The 26,691-nt window shown below is 42.7% G+C and overlaps 4 protein-coding genes and 1 non-coding gene across 7 annotated transcripts in view; 1 reads left to right on the top strand and 4 right to left on the bottom strand.

Moving 5' to 3' along the window:
* fnbp1l (formin binding protein 1-like) overlaps positions 1-2,584 on the bottom strand; it is a 37,030-nt gene extending 34,446 nt beyond the window's left edge. For all 3 annotated transcript variants that reach the window (XM_062395974.1, XM_062395975.1, XM_062395976.1), the window contains exon 1: positions 2,439-2,584. In XM_062395974.1, the coding sequence (XP_062251958.1) occupies positions 2,439-2,462 (24 nt within the window). In that variant the 5' untranslated portion in view covers positions 2,463-2,584. The remainder of the gene's footprint in view (positions 1-2,438) is intronic.
* A 1,179-nt stretch (positions 2,585-3,763) lies between these two features.
* On the top strand, positions 3,764-8,960 carry si:ch211-198n5.11 (methylcrotonoyl-coenzyme A carboxylase 2). Its single transcript, XM_062396239.1, has 13 exons — positions 3,764-3,912; positions 4,804-4,893; positions 5,073-5,237; positions 5,320-5,516; positions 5,596-5,774; positions 5,903-5,983; positions 6,079-6,257; positions 6,392-6,611; positions 6,705-6,796; positions 7,258-7,414; positions 7,531-7,653; positions 7,850-8,083; positions 8,176-8,960. Exons 1-13 carry the CDS (start codon positions 3,893-3,895, stop codon positions 8,260-8,262), a joined length of 1,824 nt encoding a protein of 607 aa, XP_062252223.1. The 5' UTR covers positions 3,764-3,892; the 3' UTR covers positions 8,263-8,960.
* Positions 8,961-9,091: 131 nt separating this feature from the next.
* Positions 9,092-15,643, bottom strand: LOC133960276 (retinal Mueller cells isomerohydrolase-like). The gene is made up of 14 exons (XM_062394774.1): positions 15,505-15,643; positions 14,746-14,828; positions 14,314-14,464; positions 13,752-13,859; positions 13,351-13,492; positions 12,718-12,865; positions 12,256-12,337; positions 12,014-12,146; positions 11,288-11,430; positions 11,083-11,212; positions 10,721-10,835; positions 10,497-10,591; positions 10,262-10,373; positions 9,092-10,180 (listed from the first exon to the last, which is right to left on the bottom strand). The coding sequence occupies exons 1-14, from the start codon at positions 15,513-15,515 to the stop codon at positions 9,987-9,989; spliced, it is 1,647 nt and encodes a 548-aa protein (XP_062250758.1). The 5' UTR covers positions 15,516-15,643; the 3' UTR covers positions 9,092-9,986.
* An 867-nt stretch (positions 15,644-16,510) lies between these two features.
* Positions 16,511-24,219, bottom strand: depdc1a (DEP domain containing 1a). Its single transcript, XM_062394672.1, has 12 exons — positions 24,066-24,219; positions 22,552-22,817; positions 22,308-22,446; positions 22,093-22,211; positions 21,798-21,928; positions 21,575-21,622; positions 21,358-21,495; positions 19,924-20,952; positions 19,200-19,372; positions 18,333-18,509; positions 17,875-18,081; positions 16,511-17,785 (listed from the first exon to the last, which is right to left on the bottom strand). Exons 1-12 carry the CDS (start codon positions 24,111-24,113, stop codon positions 17,648-17,650), a joined length of 2,613 nt encoding a protein of 870 aa, XP_062250656.1. The 5' UTR covers positions 24,114-24,219; the 3' UTR covers positions 16,511-17,647.
* A 2,262-nt stretch (positions 24,220-26,481) lies between these two features.
* On the bottom strand, positions 26,482-26,553 carry trnah-gug (transfer RNA histidin (anticodon GUG)). The gene has a single exon. It is a non-coding gene; the product is annotated as a tRNA-His (tRNA).
* Between the last annotated feature and the right edge of the window lie 138 nt (positions 26,554-26,691).

Here is a 26,691-nt window from a genome sequence, read left to right as displayed (position 1 = left end):
GTCTCAAAGACCTGAGCTAGAGCCAGAACGCAGGGCAAAAGCAGAGGCACCAACCTGTACTGAATATACAAATGCTATTTAAAGCTCTAAATGCTTTTTATCTGTTCAATACTATTTGTAAAGATGCCAAATGTGGGCTCAAAGACTTTCTGAGTGCAGTCTATTAATTAATTAGTCCATTGGTTTGCTGCCTGGGAGCTTGGAAGATGAATTGACAGGAAAATAAATGTTTCTGCTACATAAAATTGTGATTTGATGAGTAAAAAGATTTCACATCAGAATGAATTTCACTGAGCGATATTGAGGTTGATTTGTATAGGGGTTTGTTTTGTTTTTTTGACCAATTGTTGCTCTTCATATTTCTAAGTTCACATTTTGTTTATCTTTCCATTTATTTGATATATCTGTCTCTTGCCATTGCACACACACAGTGAGATTTATCTTTAAAGGGAAACGAAAGAGGAGCGACACATCATCGCCTAATGTTGATTTGTGCTTAATGTGAACAGACGGGCGTATCGCCTCCGAATTATTCTCAATTTCATGCCATTTATTCGCATCAATGTTGATCTGCTCTTTTAAATAATACATACAATTATTAGTCAGATATTGAACTGTGTATGAACTCTAATGGGATTAAAGTAGATGCACACATCTATGATGAACCAGTCAGAACCTCCAGTGCATTCTCAGTTACTAATCAGGTTTTGGAGATTACCATGGAATTAGAATATAATACATCCTGACTGACAACATATAGGCCGTCATGTGTAAAGCACAACAGCCAGTCACAGTTTTACATTTTATCCACTGGACAATAATCTGTAATCTGACATCATACAGCCAATCATGTGTAATCTGACATCAGACCGTTCGCACATTAATCTCATCAGCGGACTCGGGGGATTATGACGGTCTGTTAGACAGCGTCTCCACTCAGCAGATCATCACCCGCTCTGCTTCACTGACGCAAAGGAGAAGAGCTAATACTGTTCAACTTCACAACTTGAATTTAGTCAATCCATTTTCCATGATTGGAGTCTTTCCTTAAACCTATTTGTTCTGGGAAAAAAGTGTGTTAACAACAGAGGACTAAAATGTACAGTCAATTAAACAAGTAGTTGATTGACAAACTGGCAAGAATTTCTCTAATGGAAGGACTGGTTGGTTTTCTTTGTGCTGTATCATTGTACCTTGAAAGACTCTGGGACATGGGCTATTAGTCTGATAACAGAAACCATTTGAAAAGTTAAACTTGGCTTAATGATAAAAGAAACCTCCTGGGTCTTGTTTCATACCTTTAGTAAAGAAATACAAAAACATGTAAACAAATCCGCGTTTCTCTGGCAGTATTGTACTCGTATACTCTCGCCAGTCTGTCCATCCATCTAAATGTGATCACCAATTCATACTTGTGACTGTATCCACATTTCTTATACCCAGAAGCAAAGGAAAGGTGAATGGAAAACCTGAATGAATGATGGAACAGCAACACAACAACAACTCCTGACGAGAGGAGAAAAGCTTATTTTACACTTCACATAATAACCAATGAGATCCAGCAGAGGAGTCTCATCACTGGGAGGTGAAGCACACACACACACACACACAAACACACACAGGGGGATGCTGCTCTCTGGTTACAACAGCTCGTGATGGCCAACACCCCAAAAACACACACACACACAGGGGCTCAACCTCCTGTGAATCATATCTATCATTAAAAACACATCTTCCCAACTTAACCCAATGCTGCAACAACAAAAAAATAATAATATAATAATTCTGAGGAGGTGCCTGATGCAGACATTCAGTCCCTGTTGTGATCAGAGCTTCAGCATTTAGAGACTGAACCCTACAACGTGTGAGTGTTGTTGAGCTCATCGTTGAGTTTGATTGTGTAGAAAGAGGCTGATATAAAACACACGTGTCCTCTTTGATCGCACGGAGGTCAAGACAAAAGATTGGAGGGGCAACAAAGAGCCAGCGTCGGTAGGTGAGCCGGAGCGGGATAGAGGTCTCCCTGCCCCGGGGGTCCTCCACCCTGCCGCCGGCCAGCTTCCCTTTCAAACAGGGTGTGACACGGAACAAAAACACACGTCAAGATGCAAACTTCCCAACTTCCCAGTCACGCAAAGGGGGAAAAGCCAGCACCAGTGTGGACATGGTGGAAGTTGTACACGTGAAACGAGAGGGGAAGCGGGTGGAAGAGCCCGCCGCTGTCTGCACACTTCCCCGCCTATTGTTCCGCTGTCACCGCGCTGAGGTGCACCACCACCACCACAGATTAGCTTTAGCCTCGTTAGCCTCGCCGGTTAGCTCGAGCGCTAGCGGCTAGCAGGTAACACGGCACCTTCCTTCCTGCTCCAGGAGTCTCCTTGTTGTCCGTGTCAAAGGCGAAACGAGTCGAAAACACGCAGAAAAGACGCAACACGTACCCAGAGCTCCGTTCCCCAACTCATGTCGGATTATCCCTGCTGGGTTCTCCCCGTATTAGACGCAGTTTTATCCCGCTTGGAGCCTCCAAAACTGCCGTCGGGACTGCGGTCCTCCTGCCTGACTGTCCACCGATGAACACTCCTCCTTCTCCAGGACCGGCAGGGCCGCGCACACCGGGGGGGGCCCTAACCGCGCGGCCCCACCTCCCCACCCCCTCACAAAATGATAATACACAGATAATAGTGAAGAATTAATATTATTTCAAATATAGTTAAAACACAAGAATAATAATAAAAAAAAAACGTTGTCTTTTCTTACATTTAACTTTTCTTTTAAGGTGGCCGACAGAGCTCAATGCTCTGCTAATTAAGAAAACATCAAATTGACGACACTGCAAATGAAATCAGATATGTTTTGTGAAGTTATTGAAGTCTGCTACTCGTCAGCTGCGATGGAACTTCACAAATTATACCCAGGTTCATCACTTTTTTGGTCCCCCGGAAACATTCCAGCGAACGTTTTCATGATTTGCAGCCCGTTTCTGTATTTACATGCATTGTGACCCCTGATGCGGTTGTTTTTTTAATTTGAAAATGTTTTTTTCTATTTGGATGTGTTTTCTTAATTTATAGTGCGTTGAGCTCTCTCGAGTTATAAATGACAACTAGAAATAAAGTTTGTTTTTTATAATACCTTAAAATTATCTTATCATAGTCTATAGAGCCCGTAGGTATCTTGGTATAATGGCTTCATAATAGGGTGTTTATTTCCTAGTATTATCTAGACAATTATCATAGTATGTATTTTTGCAGATTATTTATTGTGTCATTTAAGATGAAAGGTATCGAAAGGTTTGTACGTTTAACTCATCTACAAGCTTCTTGCTCCTGTACAGGCCTGTACAGACATTTTCCAAATAACTCCCTCTAATGTAAATAAAGTCATTTTAAAAACACCTATTATTTGTCTGAATACTAAAAGCACCACAGCTAAAAGTCAGTTTGTTTTTATGTTTAACATCATTGTTGTGACAATAAACTGTTCATGAGTAGGTGGAGCAGCCTCCTCTCCTGGTCAAGATGAGTAATTACAGCTGCAATCATCAGACAGACAGACAGACAGACAGACAGATATATAGACATACAGATATATGTAACAGATCCAGTATGTTTGATCTGTTTAAATACATCTATAAGGCAACAATACATGTCATATTCTGTTCAAATGAATCCATTTCTGTGGAATGAGCACTTTTGAGCACCCCTGTTGCTACACATCCACGCCTGTAGATGGCGCTAGAGCGTTTTACCCTCCAGCCGTACAGCCTTCTTACTAAAGAGGAAGTAGCTGCTCTGGCTGAATGGTGATGTTGTGATTATTGTTCTTGAGGTTTTCAGACACTGGAGTTTTTCAGTTTTCCTGTATTTTATTTATTATTTAGTCGGAAACAAACATGCTCCGCTGCCTGACGAGGTAAGATCCGCTTCTTGTTCTTCACGTGCATGTTTTCTCACAGTTGTCAGAGCGTCTCTTGACCTTTGACACACTTTCCTTATTGTAAACACAGTTAGCTAATAACTTCAGGTCAAGTGCACGCGACTCATACTCTGTGTACTAGTTAGTTATACTAGTAAACTAGTGTTGGGTAAAACGTGAAGGAATATAACAAACAGGAGGAGTGAATATGAAAACTTCTACTCAGCTAAAGCTGCAGCTAAACACCACCATTCAAAACTGAGGGTAGCATTTAGCCTCGAAAGGCTTTTACTGCAGAAGTAGAAGCAGAATAGTTATATTACAATAAAGCGACAGGTGAGAGCGATAAGGTCTGAAGGTCAGGGTCAAACCTTGGTGAAGGTTGTAGTTTGAAATTCTTCTTTATGAGAATGACAACCACTTGATAAACAGCAACATGTTTTACAAATCATGGTTCGATCGATCATGTATGTTATACCTCCACACTGTGCTCGATGCATGAGTCATATATTGATATATGTCGAACCTTTCTTATGTTGCTATTAACACAAATTATATTCCCTAATTATTGAATTATTGTTTTATCTCCCAGCTCCTAAGGCAGCATTTAGCCTCTGAGGGTTTCTACTGGAGAATCGTGTGATCTGTGATAAACAGTTTACATTAAAGTAAAAAGTAAAGTAATTGAAGTTCAGGATCTTGTAACTGTGAGGTGACAGGTGAGCAGTGTGTCGCCTCCATCATTAGTCAAAGCATTTTATCCTCCACCAGTCATTAAAAAACACCATGAAATAGATAAACAGCTCTTATGTGTTCTGTTCTTATAACTACTGCTCCAGATTAACAACTGAACACCCAATGTTTGTGTTTGTGTTTGTGTTTGTGTAGTGGCGGGAGAGTGTGTCCTGCTTTGCTGCCTCCTTTCACCCTGTCGCCATCTTGGATTTTAAAGAACATAACAGAAGACAGACATCGCAGGTGACTACATCTGAATAACTACTGACCTATAAACTAAATGATACTTATAAAGGAGTATGTGCTGTGGCTCTATCTGTTGCTATCTGATCAATCTGCAACAGACATTTTAGTTTCTTCAACTCACATTTCAGATACTCCTCTACAGCTGTCACACCTCATGTATGAATCTTGTGTTACAGGTTGATTGAGCAGCGTTGGAGGTGCTCAGTTCGTTGTATGAGCTCTGTAGCGAAGAGGAGGAGATCTCTACCCAGTGCCTTCCCAGTGCTTGAGCTCACCCTGCAGCCCATCCAGCGGCATGTATATGAAGCTAACCTCCGAAACAGCAACGCCTGCCATAAGAAGTAAGTTCCAACAGATGATTTCTCCCCACTGCATTGTTTATCATGTAAATTCACAACATTTATCTCATCTGTTTCTTGTCAGGTTCATCGAGTTGAGGGAGCAGGTGATGAAAGGTGGGGGGGATAATGCCATTGCTAGGCACACAAAAAGAAACAAGAAGCTACTGGTCAGGGATCGTCTGCGCCTCCTGCTGGATGATGAAGATTTTCTAGAGCTGTCACCATTCGCGGGTCTGGGTCTGCCTTACGGGGACATCCCATCAGCCGGCTGTCTGACTGGTCAGGAGCCGCTCCACCTCATGATGAACTAAGTGAAACATCCATAGCTTGTGAGCCTTTACATTACATGTGTGTCCAGGTATCGGCAGGATCTGTGGTCTATGGTGTGTGTTCATTGCCAATGATGCCACAGTGAAAGGCGGCACAGCGTATCCAATCACAGTGAAGAAGCAACTAAGAGCGCAAGAAGTGGCGATGCAGAACCGCCTTCCTTGTGTTTACCTGGTCGATTCTGGAGGAGCTTTCCTACCACTACAGGTGAAACACACACACACACACACACACACACACACACACACCTCAGGTTTAATAAGTGTGACTAGTTAATAAGACTAGTAAGGGACTGCTGTTTGAGTTCCTAATTCCCTGTTTGTGTAAACATCCAGTCCGAGATCTTTCCGGATAAGAACCAGGGAGGAAGAGTTTTCTATAATGAAGCCATCATGTCTGCCATGAAGATCCCACAGGTGACAAATCTGCATTAAAGCCTCACCTCTTACAATTTAAACATCCCTCTGTCATATTACAATGTCTCCATGAAAGCAAACTAATGATCCTACAGGTGTCAGTGGTGTGTGGGTCATGCACAGCGGGTGGAGCTTACATCCCCACTATGGCCGAGGAGGCAGTGATGGTGCATCGGATAGGGACGATATTCCTGGGAGGACCGCCTCTTGTCAAGGCCGCCACAGGAGAGGAAGTGACACCAGAGGACCTGGGAGGAGCCAAGCTTCATGCTGAGTAGGTCCATAAATCAAACCAACCCTCACAAGTCTTGGAACAGGATTTCAAAATGAGATTATTACCTTTGAATAATGAGATGAGTCAGTTTGAGTACAAAGTCATCATCGGGTTGATTTATCTTCTGGTTTCAGAGTGAGTGGCTGTGTGGATCATTTTGCTTGGGATGAAAAGGAGGCGTACGATTACACCAGAAGCATAGTTTCCACCCTCAATTTCCAGCTGCCTGAGGAGGAGGAAGAGGATGAGGAGAAGATGAAGAGGAGGAAAACAGAGGAGGACCCACTGTACAGTTCAGAGGATCTTCTGGGTCTCGCTCCACTGAGTTATAACCATAGTCTGGATGTTAAAATGGTACAAAATGCACAAACACACAAAACTGTCACAAATACACTGTCTCACTGAGTCATGGTTCTGCGTTGATAACAGCCGGTGGTTTCTGTGCAGGTCATCAGTCGGCTGACGGACGGGAGCCGCTTCCACGAGTTTAAAGCTCGTTTTGGAAACACTCTGATCACCGGCTTTGCAAAGATTCATGGGTAAAAGACTCACACGTGTGCACACACATTGATTATTTTGTGGTTGTTTGACAAGGTTAAAGGTCGTCACATATTTTCTACTACTCCATAAAAACTCTCCGCATTTAAGGAAATACCAACAGCGATCAAATGTCACATCATCAGCAATGAACACAACCCAATGACCAAAAGCTCATTCACAAAATATGTGTCTATACTATTTGATTATCTGAATTAAAACGATAAAATAAATAAAACATCATATATTGTGTTTTGTAAAGCCAATGTATTTTGCCTGTACACACCTGTACTAAAAAAAGATTTCAAAAAACTTTACTAACTTTACTCTCCAAACTAACATAGCAGATACAGAAGAATGATTCCAGTATAAACCACAGAGTATGATATTGTGTGTATGAAGAGTTGAAATATCGATGTATTGCACAGATCAAGTATGTATCATGTGGGTTTTTTCGGTTCAGCAACCTGGTGGGGATCGTAGCCAACAACGGAGAGCTGTCGTACCAGGCTGCCCTGAAAGGAAGTCATTTTGTTCAGCTATGTGACCAGAGAGACGTCCCCCTCCTCTTCCTCCAGAACACAGCGCCCACAGCAGCTCTAACACTCTCCACGACCCAGGTACTCACGGCCTGTGAAACTCATCTTTATACAGGAAGAAAAGCCAGCGGTCTCTGGAGAGGACAGGAAGTCTTTGTTTTATATCTTTATTTTATTTCCTGTGTTTTTTCTTCTAGGCGGAGATGAACAGTAACCGTCTGAAGGCTCAGGGTTCGATGCTGTCAGCGGTGGCTTGCTCCTCCGTCCCCAAAATCACGGTGGTGATTGGTGGCTGCCACGGCGCTGACAGCTACGCCATGGTGAGTGTCTGAGGAAGCACTTTACCTCTGCAGCACCTTTCAAAACAGCTGGTACAAAGTGCTGCATGAGGACAGATACAAAACAAGAAGACACAAACTAGGAGATAACAAGAAAGATAAGACAATATCATATAAAATCGAAAAAGGGTAAAAAACGAGATAACTTTAACTATTTGAATCTTCTTTCCTTCTCCAGTGTGGACGGGCCTTTGACCCTAATTTCCTGTTCCTGTGGCCAAACGCCAGAGTGTCCATGGCGGCTCCGGGTCATTCTGGTTCTCTGCTTCCTCGCGACAGTGAGCAGGAGGAAGAGCAGAGGAAGAAGCAGGAGGACGACTTGAATCTGCGATTAGAGGAAGAGAGTTCAGCTTTCTTCTCCTCTGGGCGGCTCTGGGACGACGGAGTCATTCTGCCTCAGGACACCAGGAAGGTAAAAGAGTCTGAGAGCTTCACTCCGTCTAAACACGACAGTCATCTATATGATTTCAATCGTTTGATTTCATGTTGTTCCTCTCTTTCCAGGTTCTCAGAGACTGTCTGGACATCATCAGACAGCAGCAGTATCAGCTTTCTACAGAAAAAGTGCAGCAACCACTGCTACGCATGTAGAGGCGTCCGTCCTCCTCACGATATCTGGACACTACAGGCACACGTCCATCACTTTGATTAATTTATTGTTCTTCCTGTTTCCAGTGTGGAAAGAGGATTCACACCGAGCTCTGTGCTGTTTTCAGTATGAGTGGAACTTCAGGTGAAACATGAAGAATAGGTGCTGAATTCCCACATGTGTGTTGGACAGAAAATATCCACACGCTAATTCTCTAGAGTCATATTTTAAGTGACTTATGGATCAAATGCACTTAAAGGTTTGAGGTTGTGAACAGCTGTGGATGTAAAGCTTGACGTTGTGCCTAACTAAAGTCAGGTTCTCACCTCCAGTGACTAATGACTACCTCTCCGGACTCTGACTTGTTCTTTCCACAAAGTCACAAAACTATGAAGGCAGTTTTCTTTACTGTTGATGCTGTGTCAGAATGATAATCATGTGGCCTCTTTAGGGAAAGTAGTTCTCACCGTTTTGATGGTTTCTTTAAATGTTGATTTAAGATCCAACTACAGCTCATTTGTCTGTTTTAGGAGAGATTGTGTTTGTTTTTGATTTAATAGATTATCACCTGACAAATAAATCTGTCCAACGGATTTTTTCTTCATTGCAAGAAATTGTGTTTTGTAATTATAAGTGTAAAATAATCACAGTTTTTTTATTTGTATAGAAGACAATGAAACGTGTAAATACATTTTAAAATCTCAAAGCTGGTGTTTGTGTTTGATTGTTGCTCTTACTTTAGGATGAGATCCCCACAAATATGACAAGTGACATATTGATTTATGAATTTAAACATTTTCACTGCAGTAAGTTTGAATATTTGTGGTTTTATTTTTGTAAAACAAAAGCAGAGTAATATACTTTTACATTGAAGCTACCAAAAAAACAGAAAAATGTTTTTATTACACAGTTTTTATTATTCCCACAAAACAATGAATGCTGAATTAATTCACTTTCTTGGCCACAAGGGGGCAGAGTGACATTTGTTTCTCAGTTGAACCGTTCATGACCTTTGGCTTAGATTTTTAAAAACTGTTTATCAACAAGTAAGTAACAGCCTCTTTGAAAAATAAGTTTTCTTTTTAGATTTATAGATTTCCTATTTAATAAGTGAACTGTTTATTGATCACTTTAAATTGAATCTGTTCATATGGATCAGGTTTTAACTCTTGTTAAAGATTCTTCATGTTAAGCATCTTTCCTGTCGATGTAAAGTTTATTGTTCTAGTGCGGAGGGAAACAAACAACATTATTACACAAATACACTTTTTCAAGCAATATCATTTCCAATGATAAATGATTGTTATAATATAATTGAATTTATATAAAAGAAAAAAAAAGATTATAAAATATCTGTTGCAGAAACTTGTTGTATATATTTAATAGTAGCTCTTGCTTTACAAAGATAATTTCATAAATCTGCACATTTTAACTATGAAATATAAGAATATAAAAATGGTCTTTAACTGTATTTTTACATTACAATCAGCAGATTAACTCAACAATAGGCTTTAGTGTAAATAACATTAACAACATGCTGTTTATATAAATGTTCCAGAAAATTCCAGAAATTGATAATAATGATAACTTTCATTAAACTTTCTTATATTTCAGTAAGTGAGTAAATTGATAAAAACCATGATCTCTTCATTTTTAGACATTTTACTCCGGCATCGGCTTTGGTAGAAAGATAATACATCGATGAAAGATTTCCGAGTGAATTTCATTATGTGTCTTCTTCAGATGAGGATGAGGAGGAGGATGAGAGCGGAGGTCCAGGTCTGTACATCCCGTGCAGAGTCACAGGGATCATGATGTCCACCTCCGCCCTCGCCAGCTCAGTCAGATTCATGGCGTCAAGCACCAACAGCAAACCTGGTCTCTCGGCACCGGGCTTCACCACGATGCTCAGCAGCACACCTGCACACACACGTGTTTAGACACACAGGATTTTATTGAGCTTTTTGTGTGTGTGTGTGTGTGTATGTGTGTGTGTCTTACCGTCGTCCTCCTGTGTGGCTCCAGGTGTTTGTACAAACAGTGGCTCTGACGGGTAACAGTCTTCCTCCTGCCAAAGCCACGTCTCTTTGGTCTGAACGTTCAGTTTGATGATCTGCAACAGATGAACAATAACACCTGCAGTTTTAATCAGCACAACACACACACACACACACAAACACACACACACACACACACACACACACAGGGCCTGATATGTGCCTTCTCCATCTCTTACCCTGTCAGGGATGAAGTGGTTGAGCCCCAGTCCGTAGGCGAAGGAATATTTCTTCCCCCGACACAGAGAGTAGTTAATCTGTGGAAACTCAAAGCCTGAGAGACACTGACACAGTCAAAACAAGAACATCCAGGTAAGAACATGTGTGTGCGTGTGTGTGTGCGTGTGTGTGTGTGTGTGTGTGTGTGTGTGTGTGTGTGTGTGTGTGTGTGTGTGTCTCTCACCTAGTCTTGGTACAGAAAACAGAACTTCAGGTTCGAGCCAGATGGTTCCATCGCTGTTAAGAACAGCAGTAGCTGTGGTGTAGGACAGAGACACCAGATTCTTCCCTTGCTCCTCCTGAACACACACACACACACACACACATATATGAATACACACTTCTATATGTGGAGTGTGAGAAAGTTGTGGTGAAGCTGTGGAACGCTGTGACAGAAATGCGGAGTCTCACAAATTGCTGCGGTCACACATGGGATCCATTTATAAAGATGCTGATTTTCTAGTTATTCTTAAACAATTTTATGATCCTCTGATGGGACGAGTTGTGTGTGTGTGTGTGTGTGTGTGTGTGTGTGTGTGTACTCACTGTGTGTAAATCCAGTGGCAGCACATATCGTCTGATCTCGGGCTGAGGAGCTTTCATCGCTGCTTTCTTCACCTCCTCCCACTCCTGCCTCAGGTTGGCCAGGTACAGGTAGTCATACACAAAGTCATAACTGCACAGAGAATGGGAGGGTTACAATGACTACACACACACACACACACACAGACACACACAGGGTCGGACTCACCCTTTCCACGTGCAGAGGTCCACCACGATGAAGCCCTCGTCCTCGTAGGCGTTGATGTGGTGGAAGATGTTGAAAGCAGATGTTCTGAACTCGTGGCTGCTCATGTGACCTGCTGGGTCTCTGGTGGCCAGGTGGAACCAGGTCTACAGACACATGGACCCGTGTGAACATACATGTGAGGTCACGTGTAGCATGCACTTCTCTTCAGACACCAGAGGAGGGTTAACACTTTTTAAATGAACGTCCAGATTGACACACAGATTCAAAGAAGATGACAACATTTGTAAAATGAGTAAAAAAGTTTTTACTGAGTCTAAACATTAAAACCATGCTGCTGCTACTTCCATCTTTAATTGACCTACAGCTGTGGACAGATTGTAAGACAATGAGCGTCAGGACACAGAGACATTTTATTTTGTTTATGTTTGTGGTACTTAAGTGTATTTGTCTCTTTTGCTGTCATTCTTGTCTATTGTTGGTCATTTTGTGTCTGTTTGCAGTCACTTTGTGTTTCTCTATAGTCACTTTGTGTCTCTTTGCTGTCATTCTAGTCTCTTTGTGGTCATTTTGTGTCTTGGCTGTCATTCTAGTATCTTTGTGGTCATTTTGTCTTTCTCTATTGTCATTTTGTGTCTCTTTGTTGTCACTTTGTATTTCTTTATGGTCACTTTGTGTCTCCGATTTCATTCGGGGCATTGCCCCCCCTCTGTGCCGGCCCCTGCCTACCCCCATGCTCTCGTTGGACTCGAAGCAGTCCATGTACGAGGCTCCTCTGATGCTCCAAGCCGACAGGAACTTGAGCAGGTTGATTTTCACCGGCTGCTCCACAAACACAAAGTAGTTGTCCGTCAAACCGAAGCTGCAGATCCACAACCACACGGACAGAAGAAGAAGAACACGTGTCTTATTAATGTAGAGTGAGAGGGAGGCTGTTTATCTGTGAGTTGATGATGATGGACGACAGGTACCTGTGAAAGTAAGAGGGCTTCAACCTCTCGCTGCTGGGCAGTTGAACCACCACCTCTGATCTCTCTATGGGATCTGACTTGTCTGGAAACACAGAGTCAGTGAGAAGGAATCGTTAATAAAGTTAATTACAGTCGACTGTTTCTTCTTCACTCAACAAAATGGGTCCATTTAGTTTCAGGAGCTTTTGAAGGTATCATACATTATTAATATATCGCTTATGGGATTCTCCCTTTCTTATTCAATTCAATTTTCTTTGTTCATTCTAACCCTTTGTCCTCTTTTCTTTCTTTCTTTCTTTGTGTCCCTTTTCTGTTGCTCTCTCTTTTTCTGTCTCTATCTTTTCACTATTCATCAATGAAACGTCCTTTTTGTTACTTAATGTTGATTCACTAATAAAAGACAAAAGACTAAAGAAAATCATTTCCATCTCCTCCTGTGACCTAAGTCTCTCGTTCCCTCACCGCTCTGAGCAGGCGGGATCTTCACGATGTTATAAGCCAGACTCATGTTCTTGCCAAAGCAGTTCCCCATGTTGTAGATGGATCCGTCGGAGTCGGTGTGGGGGTGCGCTGTGACTCCGTTCACCGACAGGTACTTACACAGGTCCACCTGATGGAGACACAACACAGGGGATGAAGGGGAATAGAATCCGACTGTCGGAGGGGCCCTGACATGAGTTCAACAAAAACTGTTAAATCACAGCATATTTTCCAATTCTATACATAATACAAAATCTGTACATAACAATAAATAATATGTCATATATACATGTGTAAGAAATATTCAAATTAAATTAAATTATCTTTTTTTTTATTTCAACATTCTTTTCTTTTATCGTTCTTTTAATAGTAATTTAACAGTTAAGAACAATCCTTTTATACAATATTTTCTTTTTTTTAGCTGCTATTTGTTTTACATTTTTCATGTAACAAACATTGAGCTGCATTTTATTCTGAAAAATAAATAAGAATAAGAACAACAAGAACAAGAACAATCAAAGGGGGAAAATGACAAAAGTAGAAAAGAAAAAGGTGCAGAAATAGAAAATCATTACGATATTTGGGAAATTAAAAAAGTAGCCCGTCAGCTCTCACCTTCTTCAGCGTCTCCAGCGAATCAGGGTCGACCTTGGTGATGAAGTTTGACTCTGTGACGGCGTAGAAGTCTTCACCGATTGGATAAACGTTCACCATACAGTTATCAGTCACTTCAATGCCTCTGAAGTAAGTGAAGAATCTGAACAGAAGATGGTCTATGAGCAAATCAGTGTAAAAATAACACTGTGAGCAAACTGGACATTATTATACAGTGTGAACATTACAGCATAGGCAGAATACAAAACTTAAATATATATATTTATATATATATACTACAATTATACTGTTCATAGGCACAGAGACAGGATGTGATCTGCACAACACCATCACCACTCATCAATAAACACGTTACATCTTGTTAGTGGCTTCAGGGTGGACCCTCCTCCTGGTAGTGTTACCTGGAGAAGATGTTCTTACAGGGGTCGGGATACGCTGCTGTACCGAACTCTGTGATGACCACTCTGTTTTCAGCCATGGCACGAACGTACGCGTCTGTCCTGAGGAACCTGAGCACAAACAGAGAACTGCTGCATCAGGCATCTCTTCTGTGCAGACATGTTATTTCACAGATTGTGAAACGTCTTGGCTCCAAGAGGATCTGCGTCTGATTATCGTTTTTGTCTCTTCTAGCAATATTCCAGGTTTCAGGAATCAAGAGTCAGCGACTTTCCTCGGCTGCACTCATCTGCATACCTCTCTGCAACCACAGTGAATCAGAAAATCTGCAACTGGGTTTGGATCTGCATGAGGACTATAAAAGTCATAATAGGACCCATGTGACAGATGTTTTGTTAATCAAATGAGAAGAAGAGAGATAGTGAAAATGTGCATTTATCCCTTAAGAAAACCTGGACCCACGTCTTTATCCAGCTCCATACTTAACAAACAACTTTTACGAGAAAGAAACATGCTTAAAGGTGCTTTAATGTGCTCTTATTTTGAAAGGTACTGTAGTCTTACTTCCTGTAGTAGGTCACCTGTCCGCCCTTAAGGTCAAACTTGTGCATCATGGCCTGTCCGTCAAACAGGTGGTTGAAAGGTTCCGCCCCGATCTCGAAAAGACCCGGACCCATTCGGAGGAGACTGCCCCCAAGCCATGATGGTATCACACCTGCACACACACACACACACACACACACACACACACACACACACACACACACACACACACACACACACACACACACACACACATTTTGTTCAATTAGGCAAAGAATGTGAACAAACAAACAAACGATTATATTATTATTATTTTTTGTTTTATTATTTCAAGTGTTGATGTACAGTATGTCTTTGGCTGTGTGTGTGGCTGCTGTATGTATGTATGAGCATGCTTGTTCGTGTGTGTGTTTGTTAGTGTGTGTGTGAGTGTGTATGTATGTGTGTGTGTACCAGTGATCTTTGCAGGTATTGGCTCATTCAGCTCCTCCACCGTCTCAAAGATCTTCTTGTAGCCTGCAGCAGGATGCTCCACTCTGCAGAGGAAAACAGAAACAGAGCAGAGACAGAGAAACTTGTTTTTAAGACACAGTTAAGTCAGTGGATCTTTGAATTTGATGTGTGCATGAACCGATCGGTGCAGATAAATGCTCAGCTGAGACGGAAAGTTCGTTCTTTACCTTGAAGACAACACAAGATTTTGATTACATCACAGGTAACTTTGTTATGATGTAATTGGAGCTGTGGTCATTTAAGTTGTGGTTCGTCTACTTTATTGGTTTAAGTAGTGATTCCTGAAACAATGAGCATATCTACTCAACAGCCGATTCAATGTTGTTGTAAAATGCTAAATACTTGTCTGCAGGATTTTGGAAATCAGTTTTAGTTCAGTCGATTATACAAAACTCCCACAAAACGAAAACAGCTGAAACTCTTTCTCACTGCTGCATTTAAAAATAATTTTCTCTAGAGTTTTGTTCCATAACTCAGAGTTTAGTTCGGTTTCTCGTTGCTTTGCAGAGAAGAGATGAAGCAGAGGAATCCCTGCACGTCTCTGAATCTCTGAATCTCTGTGTCTCGCAGCAAAAACACAACTGGAAGCTGCTTCCCTCTTACTTCATCCTCTTGGAAACAAAGACATGAGAATCTTGCAAAGCTGTTTTTAAAACCGGACGCAGGTTTGGAGAGAAGCAAAGGGAAGGTTTGACTCACCGCCCGGCCATGGTGCTGCTTGCTCCTCACTCTCAGGAGAAACTCTGGTTTGCATTTAAACCAGCCACAGATGTCCTGCGGTGAGAGATGGAAACTGAGCCCCCTGCTCTCTTTCTCCTCCCATCCATCCATATCCTCCTCCCCTTTTCCATCCTTTCTCGCTCCCTCTCCTTGGTTCACTCCTTTCATGCCCTTTGCTCCCTCTTCCCCCCCCCTCCCCTCCTCTCCTTCCCCCTCCTCCTCCAGAACAGGCCAGCTTTGTCTCTCCTCCTTTCAGTCGTCTGGCCCTCGGCCTCATGCAGAATGTTCTCCGGGCCCCGGAACAACATCTTTGTAAACCTGGGAACACGAACGCCCGGCGACCTGCCAGCAATGTGGGTCAAACCAATAAAGTTGGCCTTTAAAAGCGAAGTGCTGGTGCTGCTGTTTGAGCGGCGACGTCCGTGTAGAAGGAATCCTATCTAATTAGTTCCAGACCACTTCTAGAAACACTTCAACTATTTTAATTGGCTGCGTCTGGAGGGAGCTGCAGGGGAAAGGGGGGGGGAGAGGCCTCTGTCATTTTGATGGATGAAGGCTGGATGCTGAATGGAAGGATGACAGCGTGACTTTAAAACAAATGATTTCATCAGTACGTTAAAAAGAGACGTGATCTGTCATCTAATGTCATTCCATGTTGTTCAGATCAGGTTGAAAACAAGTGCAGCAGAAATGAAATGTTAAGTTCATCCCAGAAACCCTAAACTTGCACTTCATGCTTCTATATTGTAAACAAGTCTTGATGTGTAATGTCACATAAATTTGACATTTAGAAACTTCAACCCATGTTGGTGAGGGTTTACTAAAGTTCTCTATAAAGTCTTTTTTTAGCTTTATTGTTGAGGTTTGGGATTATAAGCAGAAAAATATTTCTGTTGATTAATATCTGCGATACAACATTCAAGTGTAGTTGTTACAGGGACGAGCAAATATGTTTATTATACCACATGAAAAGAGGACAAAGTCGTTAAATAGAAACAGGTTTATTTCCAAAGACTTTGCATAGTAAACAATGAGGAAGAGTAAAACATACGAATCCTCTGTAAAAGGTCTTCATCAAAAACACTGACGAGTGTGTACATGGTTACATCTGAGGTAAAGACAAACACGTACCAGGGTCGTACAAATACTTCATATAGAGTAAGAGAAATAAAAACTAAACCTTTTGAGTCTTTTCCTCAGACACTTGACGAATTAAAACCCAATCGACATCAGCTCCGCTCATTATGAGCAGCACATACAGCTCAAGGCCGTCTTTAAGGAGTCTATCAGCCATTAAATATGTATAAATTAACCGTTCTGATGATTGACATTAGCTCACTGGTCATTTCACAACACAAACCCAGTGCAAAACATCGCTCTGTCCAATAAACAGAATCCGGGACGTACTCCAGACCAGACACGGAAATACTAAACAAAATGAGCGAGGGGGAGAGAGATGTAAAAATAATCAAGAATGGGAGAATTTGAAAATCTAAAAAAATCCCTTTTGTGGTACAACTTTAAAATTCTATAATTGCTAAAAACATACAAGGACATTAAAGTAAGAATAGAAAAACTAAACCGTAGGAAGCGAAAGATAAGAGCGACAAATCAAATCTGAGAGAAAAAACGATGTTAAGAGTCTAACAAGCATTTCAGATAAAACTTGAGGATCTATGTTTGGTGTAAATACGACAAAAATACACTTCATACGTTAGCGCTGGTCACAATGACATCATCATATAAATTAATCTATAGTCTAGGTTTTCCCACGTGTACCAGTGATCCCAGACTTGTATATTTTTCCCAAAATGTACACTGATCACAGAAACACTGAACACACACATACTGAACACTGAACACACACACACATATACTGAGGACACCCACACACTGAACACACACGCACACACCTTTGTAGATTCTCCTCCAGCCACATAGCTGAGACCCAACAACACTAACGGAGTTCCAATGTAACGACAGACAGTTAACGGCTGCTCAGAGGAGGGGGGGGGGGGGGGGTCTCCATCGTCTCTCAGCAGTTCAGCTTCAGTTCAGTTCTCGTGCAGCTCAACCGTCGTGTTGACCGTCACCTTCCTACGCTGCTGACTCCTGGTAAAATTTAGTTCCGGATGCTGAAAGGTTTGGTTTTCTTGATGTTGAGCAGGGCAGGTTTCATCTTTGGCTTGTTGTCGGCCTTGTTCTCGCGGCCGGAGGCGGGGCACCGGTGACTGTAGATGTCTGGGTACTGCTTCTGGAACTAAGAGGAAACACAACTCATGTTCAAGAGAATAACATGAGGACTTATCTGTGTCTGAATCGACACTTCAAGGAGGTTTTTTCTTGTACCTGCTTCAGTTTCTTGCGTCTGTCCTTCTCACTGATGTTCTGGTCCGTCAGCAGGATCTCCAGTAAGTCCTCCATGGCCTTCCGGGACGACGCCTGCTTCTGCTGCTCGAACTCGGCTCCGCTGATCTGACGGCAGAACGCGAACACAGGCACCGGGATGCTGACCACATCGCTGCTGTCCACATTAAAGCCAGTGTCGATGGGGACCTGGGGTCAGTGAAAAGAATCTTCATCATCATCATCAGAGTTGAAAATAAAGTTTTAACCTGAACTGAAGATTTGCTCAAAGATGTTTCAGAATATTTCACAAAGGCCCAGCTAGATAAACCAACTTCAGATCAGACTGTGGTGTTTGTTCTGGTCTCTGATTACCATGCAAGTGTTGTGTTTGTTTATTATAGAGTCAGTATCATGTGTTTTTTGTCCATATGAACGCAGGATGACTTGATGAGTTTTACCTGGGCTGTGCGGAGGTACTGCACGTGGTCACTGATGGCGCCGAGCAGGTAGTCGGGGACAGACAGGATGCTCTGTTGATGGTCCATTAGAAACGAAACCAGTCTGGTGGCCAACAGTTCGTCCAAATCACACTCCTCAGCGCTGCCCAGCACACAGCCGGAAAACGTGTGAACCATCTGAGGCACAGAGAGAGAGAGAGAGAGAGAGAGAGAGAGAGAGAGAGAGAGAGAGAGAGAGAGAGAGAGAGAGAGAGAGAGAGAGAGAGAGAGAGAGAGAGAGAGAGAGAGAGAGAGAGAGAGAGAGAGAGAGAGACAGACAGACAGAGACCGACAGGGGAGAGAGAGAGAGAGAGAGAGAGAGAGAGAGAGAGAGAAAGACAGACAGACAGAGAGAGGGAGAGAGAGAGAGAGAAGGAGATAGAGAGAGAGAGAGAGAGAGAGAGAGAGAGAGAGAGAGAGAGAGAGAGAGAGAGAGAGAGAGAGAGAGAGAAAGACAGACAGACAGAGACCGACAGGGGGAGAGAGAGAGAGAGAGACAGACAGAGAGGGGGAGAGAGAGAGAGAGAGAGACCAACAGGGAGAGAGAGAGAGAGAGAGAGAGAGAGAGAGAGAGAGAGACCAACAGGGGGAGAGAGAGAGAGAGAGAGAGAGAGAGAGAGAGAGAGAGAGAGAGAGAGAGAGAGAGAGAGAGAGACCAGCAGGGGGAGAGAGAGAGAGGTGGGTAGTTAAAGACAAAGGCGGTTCAGCCACAAAGACACGATCCGGGAATAAGACGTCACGGATCTCCGGGAGGAAAACAAACATTACAAGAGAACAAACACACGCAGGTGCTTTGTCTCTTAGTCCAACAACGGTCTAGTTACTCACCAGTGTCCGGGTGCCGATGGCCGGGTGGAGGCGCGGCATGTCCACGTTCTGGCTGATGCGCGACATCATCCTCATGAGGAGCTGCAACTTCCTGCGGGAGGTGGGGGGGAGGAGGAGGGTGCAGAGCTGCAGGGCCTCGATGGCCACGCGCTCACAGTGAGACTGGAGAAGGCCTACACACAGACACACACACACACACACACAGAGTAATGATCACACAAGCAGGTTGAGCTCTACACTTTAAACTGTGATGAATCAAAAGGCAGTGGACTCACTCTTCTACATTCATCCATCACTGCTACACCACACTAACGATGGATGAATGTGTTGATGGATTAATGATGAGATTAACTATCTACAGCTATAAGGTAAATGAGTCAGGTTGGATTTATAAACATTGTCTGTATTTTAATATGTCATTAAAAGGTCTAGATAGATTTTAACATACTAAAAATATTTTGGGAGTCATTTTGAAAATACTGAACACACACTGTCCAAAGTAAACGTCTTTCTCTTATTCCTTTATTCCCTCTGTGTTTCCTTAAACTTCTGAAATGTGAAACAACACAGGCGACCATCAAGTGAAATCAAGTCACATCTTCATCCTCTGGTTCTACGTTAAACCTCAGGAAGTCCACCAGTGCTGGTTAGATGTTTAGTGGAGTTAGTGTGATTAGACATCGACAGACATGCAGACAGACAGGTAGAGGGGAGAGTGTCTTACTGTGCTCGGGTTTGGGTTGCGGGGGATGGGAGCTGCTGGCGGGCACACAGACAGGACGTTTGAACAGTGAAACAGGTCGAGGCGGCTTGGACACGTCCAGAGAGCTGAGGCAGCGCCGGACGGCAGCGGGGGCAGGAGGCATCCAGAGATTAGAGGTACTGGAGGCGGGTCTGGGCCCGCCGGGTCTGGGCCCGCCCAGTCCTGCAGTAGCATGAGCCTCTTGTGCTCGGCCCACAGCAGTTGAAGAGAGGGAGGAGAAAGGATCGAAAGAACAGGAGGAAGGATGTAGGGAGGATGAGGAGGGATGACAGGAGGATGAGGAGGGATGAAAGGAGGATAAGGAAGGGCGTGAAGCTGCGGAGAAGTGCTGCAGGTCTGAAGGAGCGTTTACATTGAGGCAGCTGGCGGCTCGGCCCTGCCACTTGGTCTCCTTGTCCTCCTCCTCCCTGGTTTCTATAACAATATCTAGACAGCTGCCTACGCTGCGCGGCCGCAGGGGATTCAGCCTCTGAGCGACTGACAGTCTGTTCCTTCCTCTAACTCCTGCAGCAGGTTCGCGTGCGACAGGGGTTGCTTTGGTCACGGGTGTAAAGTCACTCTGGGGCGACGCGATGGCCGAGCTGTCACTGTGGCTCCTGCTGAGGCTGCAGGACGCCAGGCTTTCATTGGACAGGAACAGCTGTTGCCGGGTGAGAGGGGCGGAGTCACTGAGGATGGTTTCCAGCGAGCCGCTCCTGGTTTGAGGTCTCGTGGAAACGAATGTACTCAGGCTCGTGCAGCTGCCTCCAAACTGAGGGTTGCCAGCGCCGCTGCCCTTTAGCGCCGCCATCCGCGACTGAAGCTTCCCGCCGAGCACGTCCGTCATGGGCGACTCGCCCTCGTCACACGTGCCCTGTCGGAGAAGTGACAGGAGGAGACACTCGGTGGAGCGAAACGATGCCTTGGCTGGAGGCGGTACCGAAGGGAGGTCAGACTTCTTGCGTTTCCCGCGTTGGTACGTAGGGGGTGCTGTGACGTACCCACAGAACACTGAGAGCGGATGCAGGTGGATAAGCAGAAGAAGAGAAGGCGGAGCGGAGCAGGCAGGGTCAGTGTGAGCAGACAGTGAGGAGGAGGGAGAGAGTTTAGTTAGTTTAAACTTTCACTGCACATCAGCTGGTCACGGACAACAAGCACACACCGAAACACAGAGCGAGCAGAGCCGCTCACGTCACTGTTAGGTGACGACAACCACACCCTCTGTTAGGGGTCAAACAGGCACCGTTAGAGGTCAAAACTGGAAACCACGTGACCGATTCAGAATGTCATCGCAACTGACAGGATCCTGAAAACCGTGTCACGTTTCTGCATCGTTTCCCTTCACCACGACACCAAGGGAATCCAGTGAGCAAGATGGTTATACTGGTTAGGAGTAACAGGAAGTGGTCCACCTACCCAGGACGTTGATAAACAGTTCGTACAGTTCGTATGTGAGCAGCGGCTGCGGGAGGCTGTAGAAGTAATCGGACACTGTTTTGAAGACGTCCCTCTCGAAGCCGGGGTAGGACGGCTGTGCGCTGTCGTACTTTGGCCCTGGAAGAAAAGGAGGCATCAAGTAAAAACAATAAAAACACAATTTGTGATTTGTCCTGGGTAGTTTGTCGTTACTCACAGTTGGCCAAGCTCTTCATGGCAGACAAGACCCAGTGTGGAAGGTCATCTGGAGAAGTAGCGGAGAGATTAGTTACAGTATATTGTCCTTTTTTAACTTTTTTAACACAGTTTTTTAACTGTACATTAAACAGGACACGGTTAAGAGAATTTAAATATGATCACTGTAGTCTGTGGTCATTTTTATGCTTGATTCTGACGTAAACTTTTTTGAAGGAACCTACCGGTCTTGTCGTCCAGTGTGACGACTCCGTGCTTGTTGACTTTGGTCATATTGTGGATGATGTTGTGGGGGTTTATAGAACGCTGGTTTAAAACCTCCTCAAGAGACGCAAGTCCCAGAATCCTCTGCAGGCTGAACACAAACATTTGTTACACAAGAAAATCCAACATCTTGTTCTCGTGTGTTATGTATGAGGATTGTTGTCTTTGGTTATTCTACGGGTTGAAATGTGACTTTGTGATTTAAATGTCTTGTATGAAACAAAAAGGCATTGTGCTCATTGTGTGAGTTTGTACTGGGTTAGGGTGATGTCTCTCCAGATGTCCTGTTCGTCCTCCACTGTCAGCTCTCGTCTATGCAGCTGCTGGTCTGGATGATTCTCTTCCCCTGTCTGGAGAGCAGGATCCACATTTTCCTAGAGGAATAAAAAGAAACGACCCACAGTTAGTGGATACGTTCAGTTTTTCACATTGATAACTGCCACTCCAAACAGGCTTGTTTTCCAGCTCACCTGTGTCTCCTTCTCGTGCTTCTTTAAACTCCTGAACCTGAAGAAACCGTCCTTGTCCCTGAGTGAAGGTCTTTTCCTTATGGAGCTGGAGGTTGGAGCCGGGCGGGGAATCGGCTTTAGAGGAGAGGTGGAGGGGAATCTGGGAAAAGGGGGGGGAATGGACAGTGTCATTTTCTACTTAATGGACCATGATAAACTTCTCTGTCTCTTCTAAACCCACGTGTAGGAAATCCACTGTGCCTACCTGTACAGCGAGCCGCTGTCCTCCAGGTCCTCGGTGCCCCAGCGACCCTTCACGTCCTCGATCACGTGGTTCTTCAGGAACTTCTTCAGGAGCTGCACCGTCTGTTGCCTGGTGACGTCTGGGCCAAAATTGCTGTTGCTACGGAGCAGCTGGTGCAGCCAGTCCACGGCGGCGGAGGCGGTGAAGCAGGAGGCGTGGTGCCGAAAGTTCTGCCGGTGCTTCTTGAGGGGCATGCCAGACCGAAACAGGCGGGTGACTTCATTCCACTGAAAGACGACAGGGACAGAGTTTAGTGTAATGTCTTCATGTCCGACTGATCTGATGATGTCACGCGATTCAGTTTAATGTGATGGGCCAGTCGGTTGAATTAATGCAGTTTGGTTGAGATTAACAATCCTCTTTGGTACAGAAACAAGGGAATGATGTCTTTGTTCTAAATCAAGATAAACAACAGAGAGCTTACATAATAAATAACTGGTCCTAAACAGTCCAAACTCCAACTACACTGTATTATAAACTGTTTCTAGTTGTGGCCTCAAACTTAAACACTTTCAAAATAGAGTTGCTCTTTATGGCAGAGAGTTTTCACCATTCAACACAACCTCCCGTCTTTAACTTGAAACGTGGCTGAGGTTGTGGAAGGAATTCCTCGGATGTTTGTTTTGACAGAATGTTGACTAGCAACAATTTTGAAAAAGTGATTCAACATCAATTATAGAGGAAAGCACGTATGATTGATTTTAGGTCTGAAGACGATGTCCTCAGTTGTCAAATAAATAAAAAATAAATCAGTTTAAAAATTAATTTTCTCTTTTGAGACCCAAATCTGCAGATGTTGGACTTTTTTTTAACAACAATTTACACTTTAAAAAAACAATGAAAAAACAAATAGCTTTTCTATCCGACTAATAGTTTTCTTGTACTTATTGTTCAATGGCTCCGGTTAATAGAAATGTCAGATGTAAATTACCTCCTTTATACTTTATAAATGTGCACTTTTCATTGACCTGCTACCTGACATTTTACAGATTGAATGGATCAAATTAAATCTACAATAAAACATGTATTTAGCCACAAATCACATTTGACTCTTATCTTTCAGTATCTGAGGGTTTATCACTACAGTAAGTGGCCATTGACACAATGCTGATTCAGTTTTTAAATAATAAAACATCTCAGTTTGTCACAATGAGTTCAGTTTGTGACCGAATGTATAAAAACAACAAGACGTGTCAAAACGGCCTAGATCCAAAAAACAGGGTTGAAACGTCAGAAGCGCTTTTAATTTGAAAGTTTAACAAAAAGTCGTAAATAAACGCGCACCACGACATGCGCCTGAGTTAAATGACAGAAATAATAACAATTAAAAATACACAAATGTTTGTGTTGCTGCAGAAGCCTCGCGATGAAGAGTGAGACGCGTTTAAAGGCGTTAAGGCTCCACACACATTCACTAGCCGTTAGCTAGCTGTGGCTCGTACTGGCAAAGCTATTATGGTTTTTTGAAAACTCACCAGTTTGGTGGCTCGGTACGGTCCAGGGGTGATCACGTGAGAATTCATATTCTATCACACGAGACGGAGATGAGGTTCAGACTTCACGCGAGGAGCGAACCGGAGAAAACGTCCATAACTCGGGAGAAGCTGCGGATCAGAGTCTGACACGGACCCGAGCTGGAGACTGAGTCCTGTTCAAAATCACGAGCCGCCAGATCCAAGCAGCTCATTGGACGAGGGGCGGGTCACATGGGCGGCCCGGAACGGAAGTGGGCTGGAGCATGAAAACAAATCCAGGCTCCATCAAAGTTTTTTTATTTATTTTTAAATTGAAAACACTCGTTACAGATACAAACATTAAGTAAAATACAGTAAATAACTTAAGTATAATTAATAATAAAATAAATAACTGATTTGTATTATTCAATGAGCAATAAATAAATCCAGTAAAGAAAAGAAGAGATTTATTCAGTAATATTTACATCTGTGAGTAAAAGGCTTACAAAATACAATCAGATTATTCATTAATACTTTAACCAAACTTCTTTTAAAGGATAAATCTGACAGTAAACCCTTTCCCCAGTCGCAATGATCCTCTCACAGAAAGTTTTCATTATAGTTAAATCTTTTATGTAGGAACTCTGGGTTCTATTATTGTTATTCAAAATGTTTTCATGTTTTAGGTAGGATTGGATAAGATAAGTAACGTTTCCTCGGGCACAGGAGATTATTTTTGTTAAACAAGACTCTGTAATATAAAATATTTTCAGCTTCATTCATAAAGGAAAGGTGGGTTTACCAGGACATTTTGATAAAATACCGATTCAAACTTTCAAATCAAGTCTATTGGGAAATATAATGTAATAAGGAGCCCCTGACGTCCCAAAAGATGATGTTTTCGTTTAAATGGTTGCTGTGCTCCAGTTTCCCTGAAGGATGCATCTGGAGCACAATTGGGGATTGATTCCATTCACTGACACATTGAATGCACATTAGCACTTCTTAACTGGCAAAGAGTTTGAGTTAAGGGGGAGACAAAAGACAGTAGAGGATAGAGACATTTTCAAAGAGGGTGTCTCTGAGGGGGGTGGGGTCGACTCTGGCCAGTGTTATAGACATGCTAATGTCTGCAGGCAGGAAAACAACAGCTGTAAATCTCTCTCTGCAGCGGTTGAAGCATTTGAGCGTGAACTCAATTTCACTTTCTGGAGTATGGACATCTAGAAACCATCGAATAGTAAAGTATGACAATATGAATAGTGCATAAATAATGAAATCTGTTTACATATTATAGATTTTTCTTCAGTGTACAGTAACTCAATTCAACATTCACAGACAATCCTGAAAACCTTGTTAAATAAATTAAGATTAAGATTAAAATTAAGATACATTTATTTATCCCAAACACATACACAGACATGCACAGGCACACTCATGCAATTGAAAAGTCATTTAACCTCTGCTTTTAACCCATCTGGTGCAGGACACACAGAGCAGTGAGCAGCCGTGTTAGCTGCAATTATGAATACATATCATTGTATTTGTGCATATATGGAAAACATGGTGGTTGTGGTTTAATTCATTTAGTTATTATTTCAATTTAGCTACTGTATAAAAGAGCTTGTCAGTCTTTAAACAAGAAACAACTGTTAAGTTGATATGTGTTATTCTGAGAACAGCTGATCAATTAATAATACAGTTTGACTTATGATATATTCAACTTTGTTATTTGAATTAACACAGCACCATACAGCATGTTGGTTTTAAATCATGATACAATTTTAATCTGATTTGTTTGTTCAACATCTGCATAATAAATCATGATTTATTTCAGAGGTTTCTGCACCACATCAATTTCAAAATCCTCAAAACCGATTGACCTGAAATATTAAAAATTGTTATACGAAGCGTGAATACAAAACAACTGATTTATACATCGATCAGATGCTGCACGTTGTGGACCAGACGCTTTTCTTAGACATTTAAACCCGAGAGCAATGCTGCCCCCAGCTGGTCATCATGAGAATCTTCTATTTGTAAAGTCACTTTTTGAATACATGTGAAATATCCCTGTGCAGTCATGAAAAGTACTGTCACTCAGGTACTATTTGTTGTTCTGAGTATATAAGAGCGTTATTTTCATAAAACAAAATTAACATTTTAACAATAATATCAAAACAAAGAAATGATTGATTTAATATAATGAGTATTTCAGTGATCCAAGGGGAATTCTACATGAATTGAATCCAGGACTCTCAAATGGTGGACCACAGACCCTGTCACACTCTCTTTTACAAGCATCATTTTGTTAATTTTAGTCAATACAGGTTTGTATCGAAGTGTCACAATGTGGATTTGCTATTGAACTAAATTCCAGTGCACTATATAATGTAAGTTTATATATGTATGAGTGATGATTTATACTATAAAATGTTGCCGTGACCCGGATTCGAACCGGGGTTGCTGCGGCCACAACGCAGAGTACTAACCTCTATACGATCACGGCGAACTATCACTGGGGACGAACGACCACTGATTCTACGAAATAATATTCAAATTATTTGTGGCATTGTTGTTCCATAATAATGTAGTATTACCTGAAGCCAGACATGATATAAATACAACAAAGATCGTGTACAGTTTT

The sequence above is a fragment of the Platichthys flesus genome, chromosome 9 (assembly GCF_949316205.1).
Source record: "Platichthys flesus chromosome 9, fPlaFle2.1, whole genome shotgun sequence".
Taxonomy (NCBI): domain Eukaryota; kingdom Metazoa; phylum Chordata; class Actinopteri; order Pleuronectiformes; family Pleuronectidae; genus Platichthys; species Platichthys flesus.
Note: the sequence above shows the minus strand (reverse complement) of the source record. Positions and strands in the feature narration are given on the sequence as shown.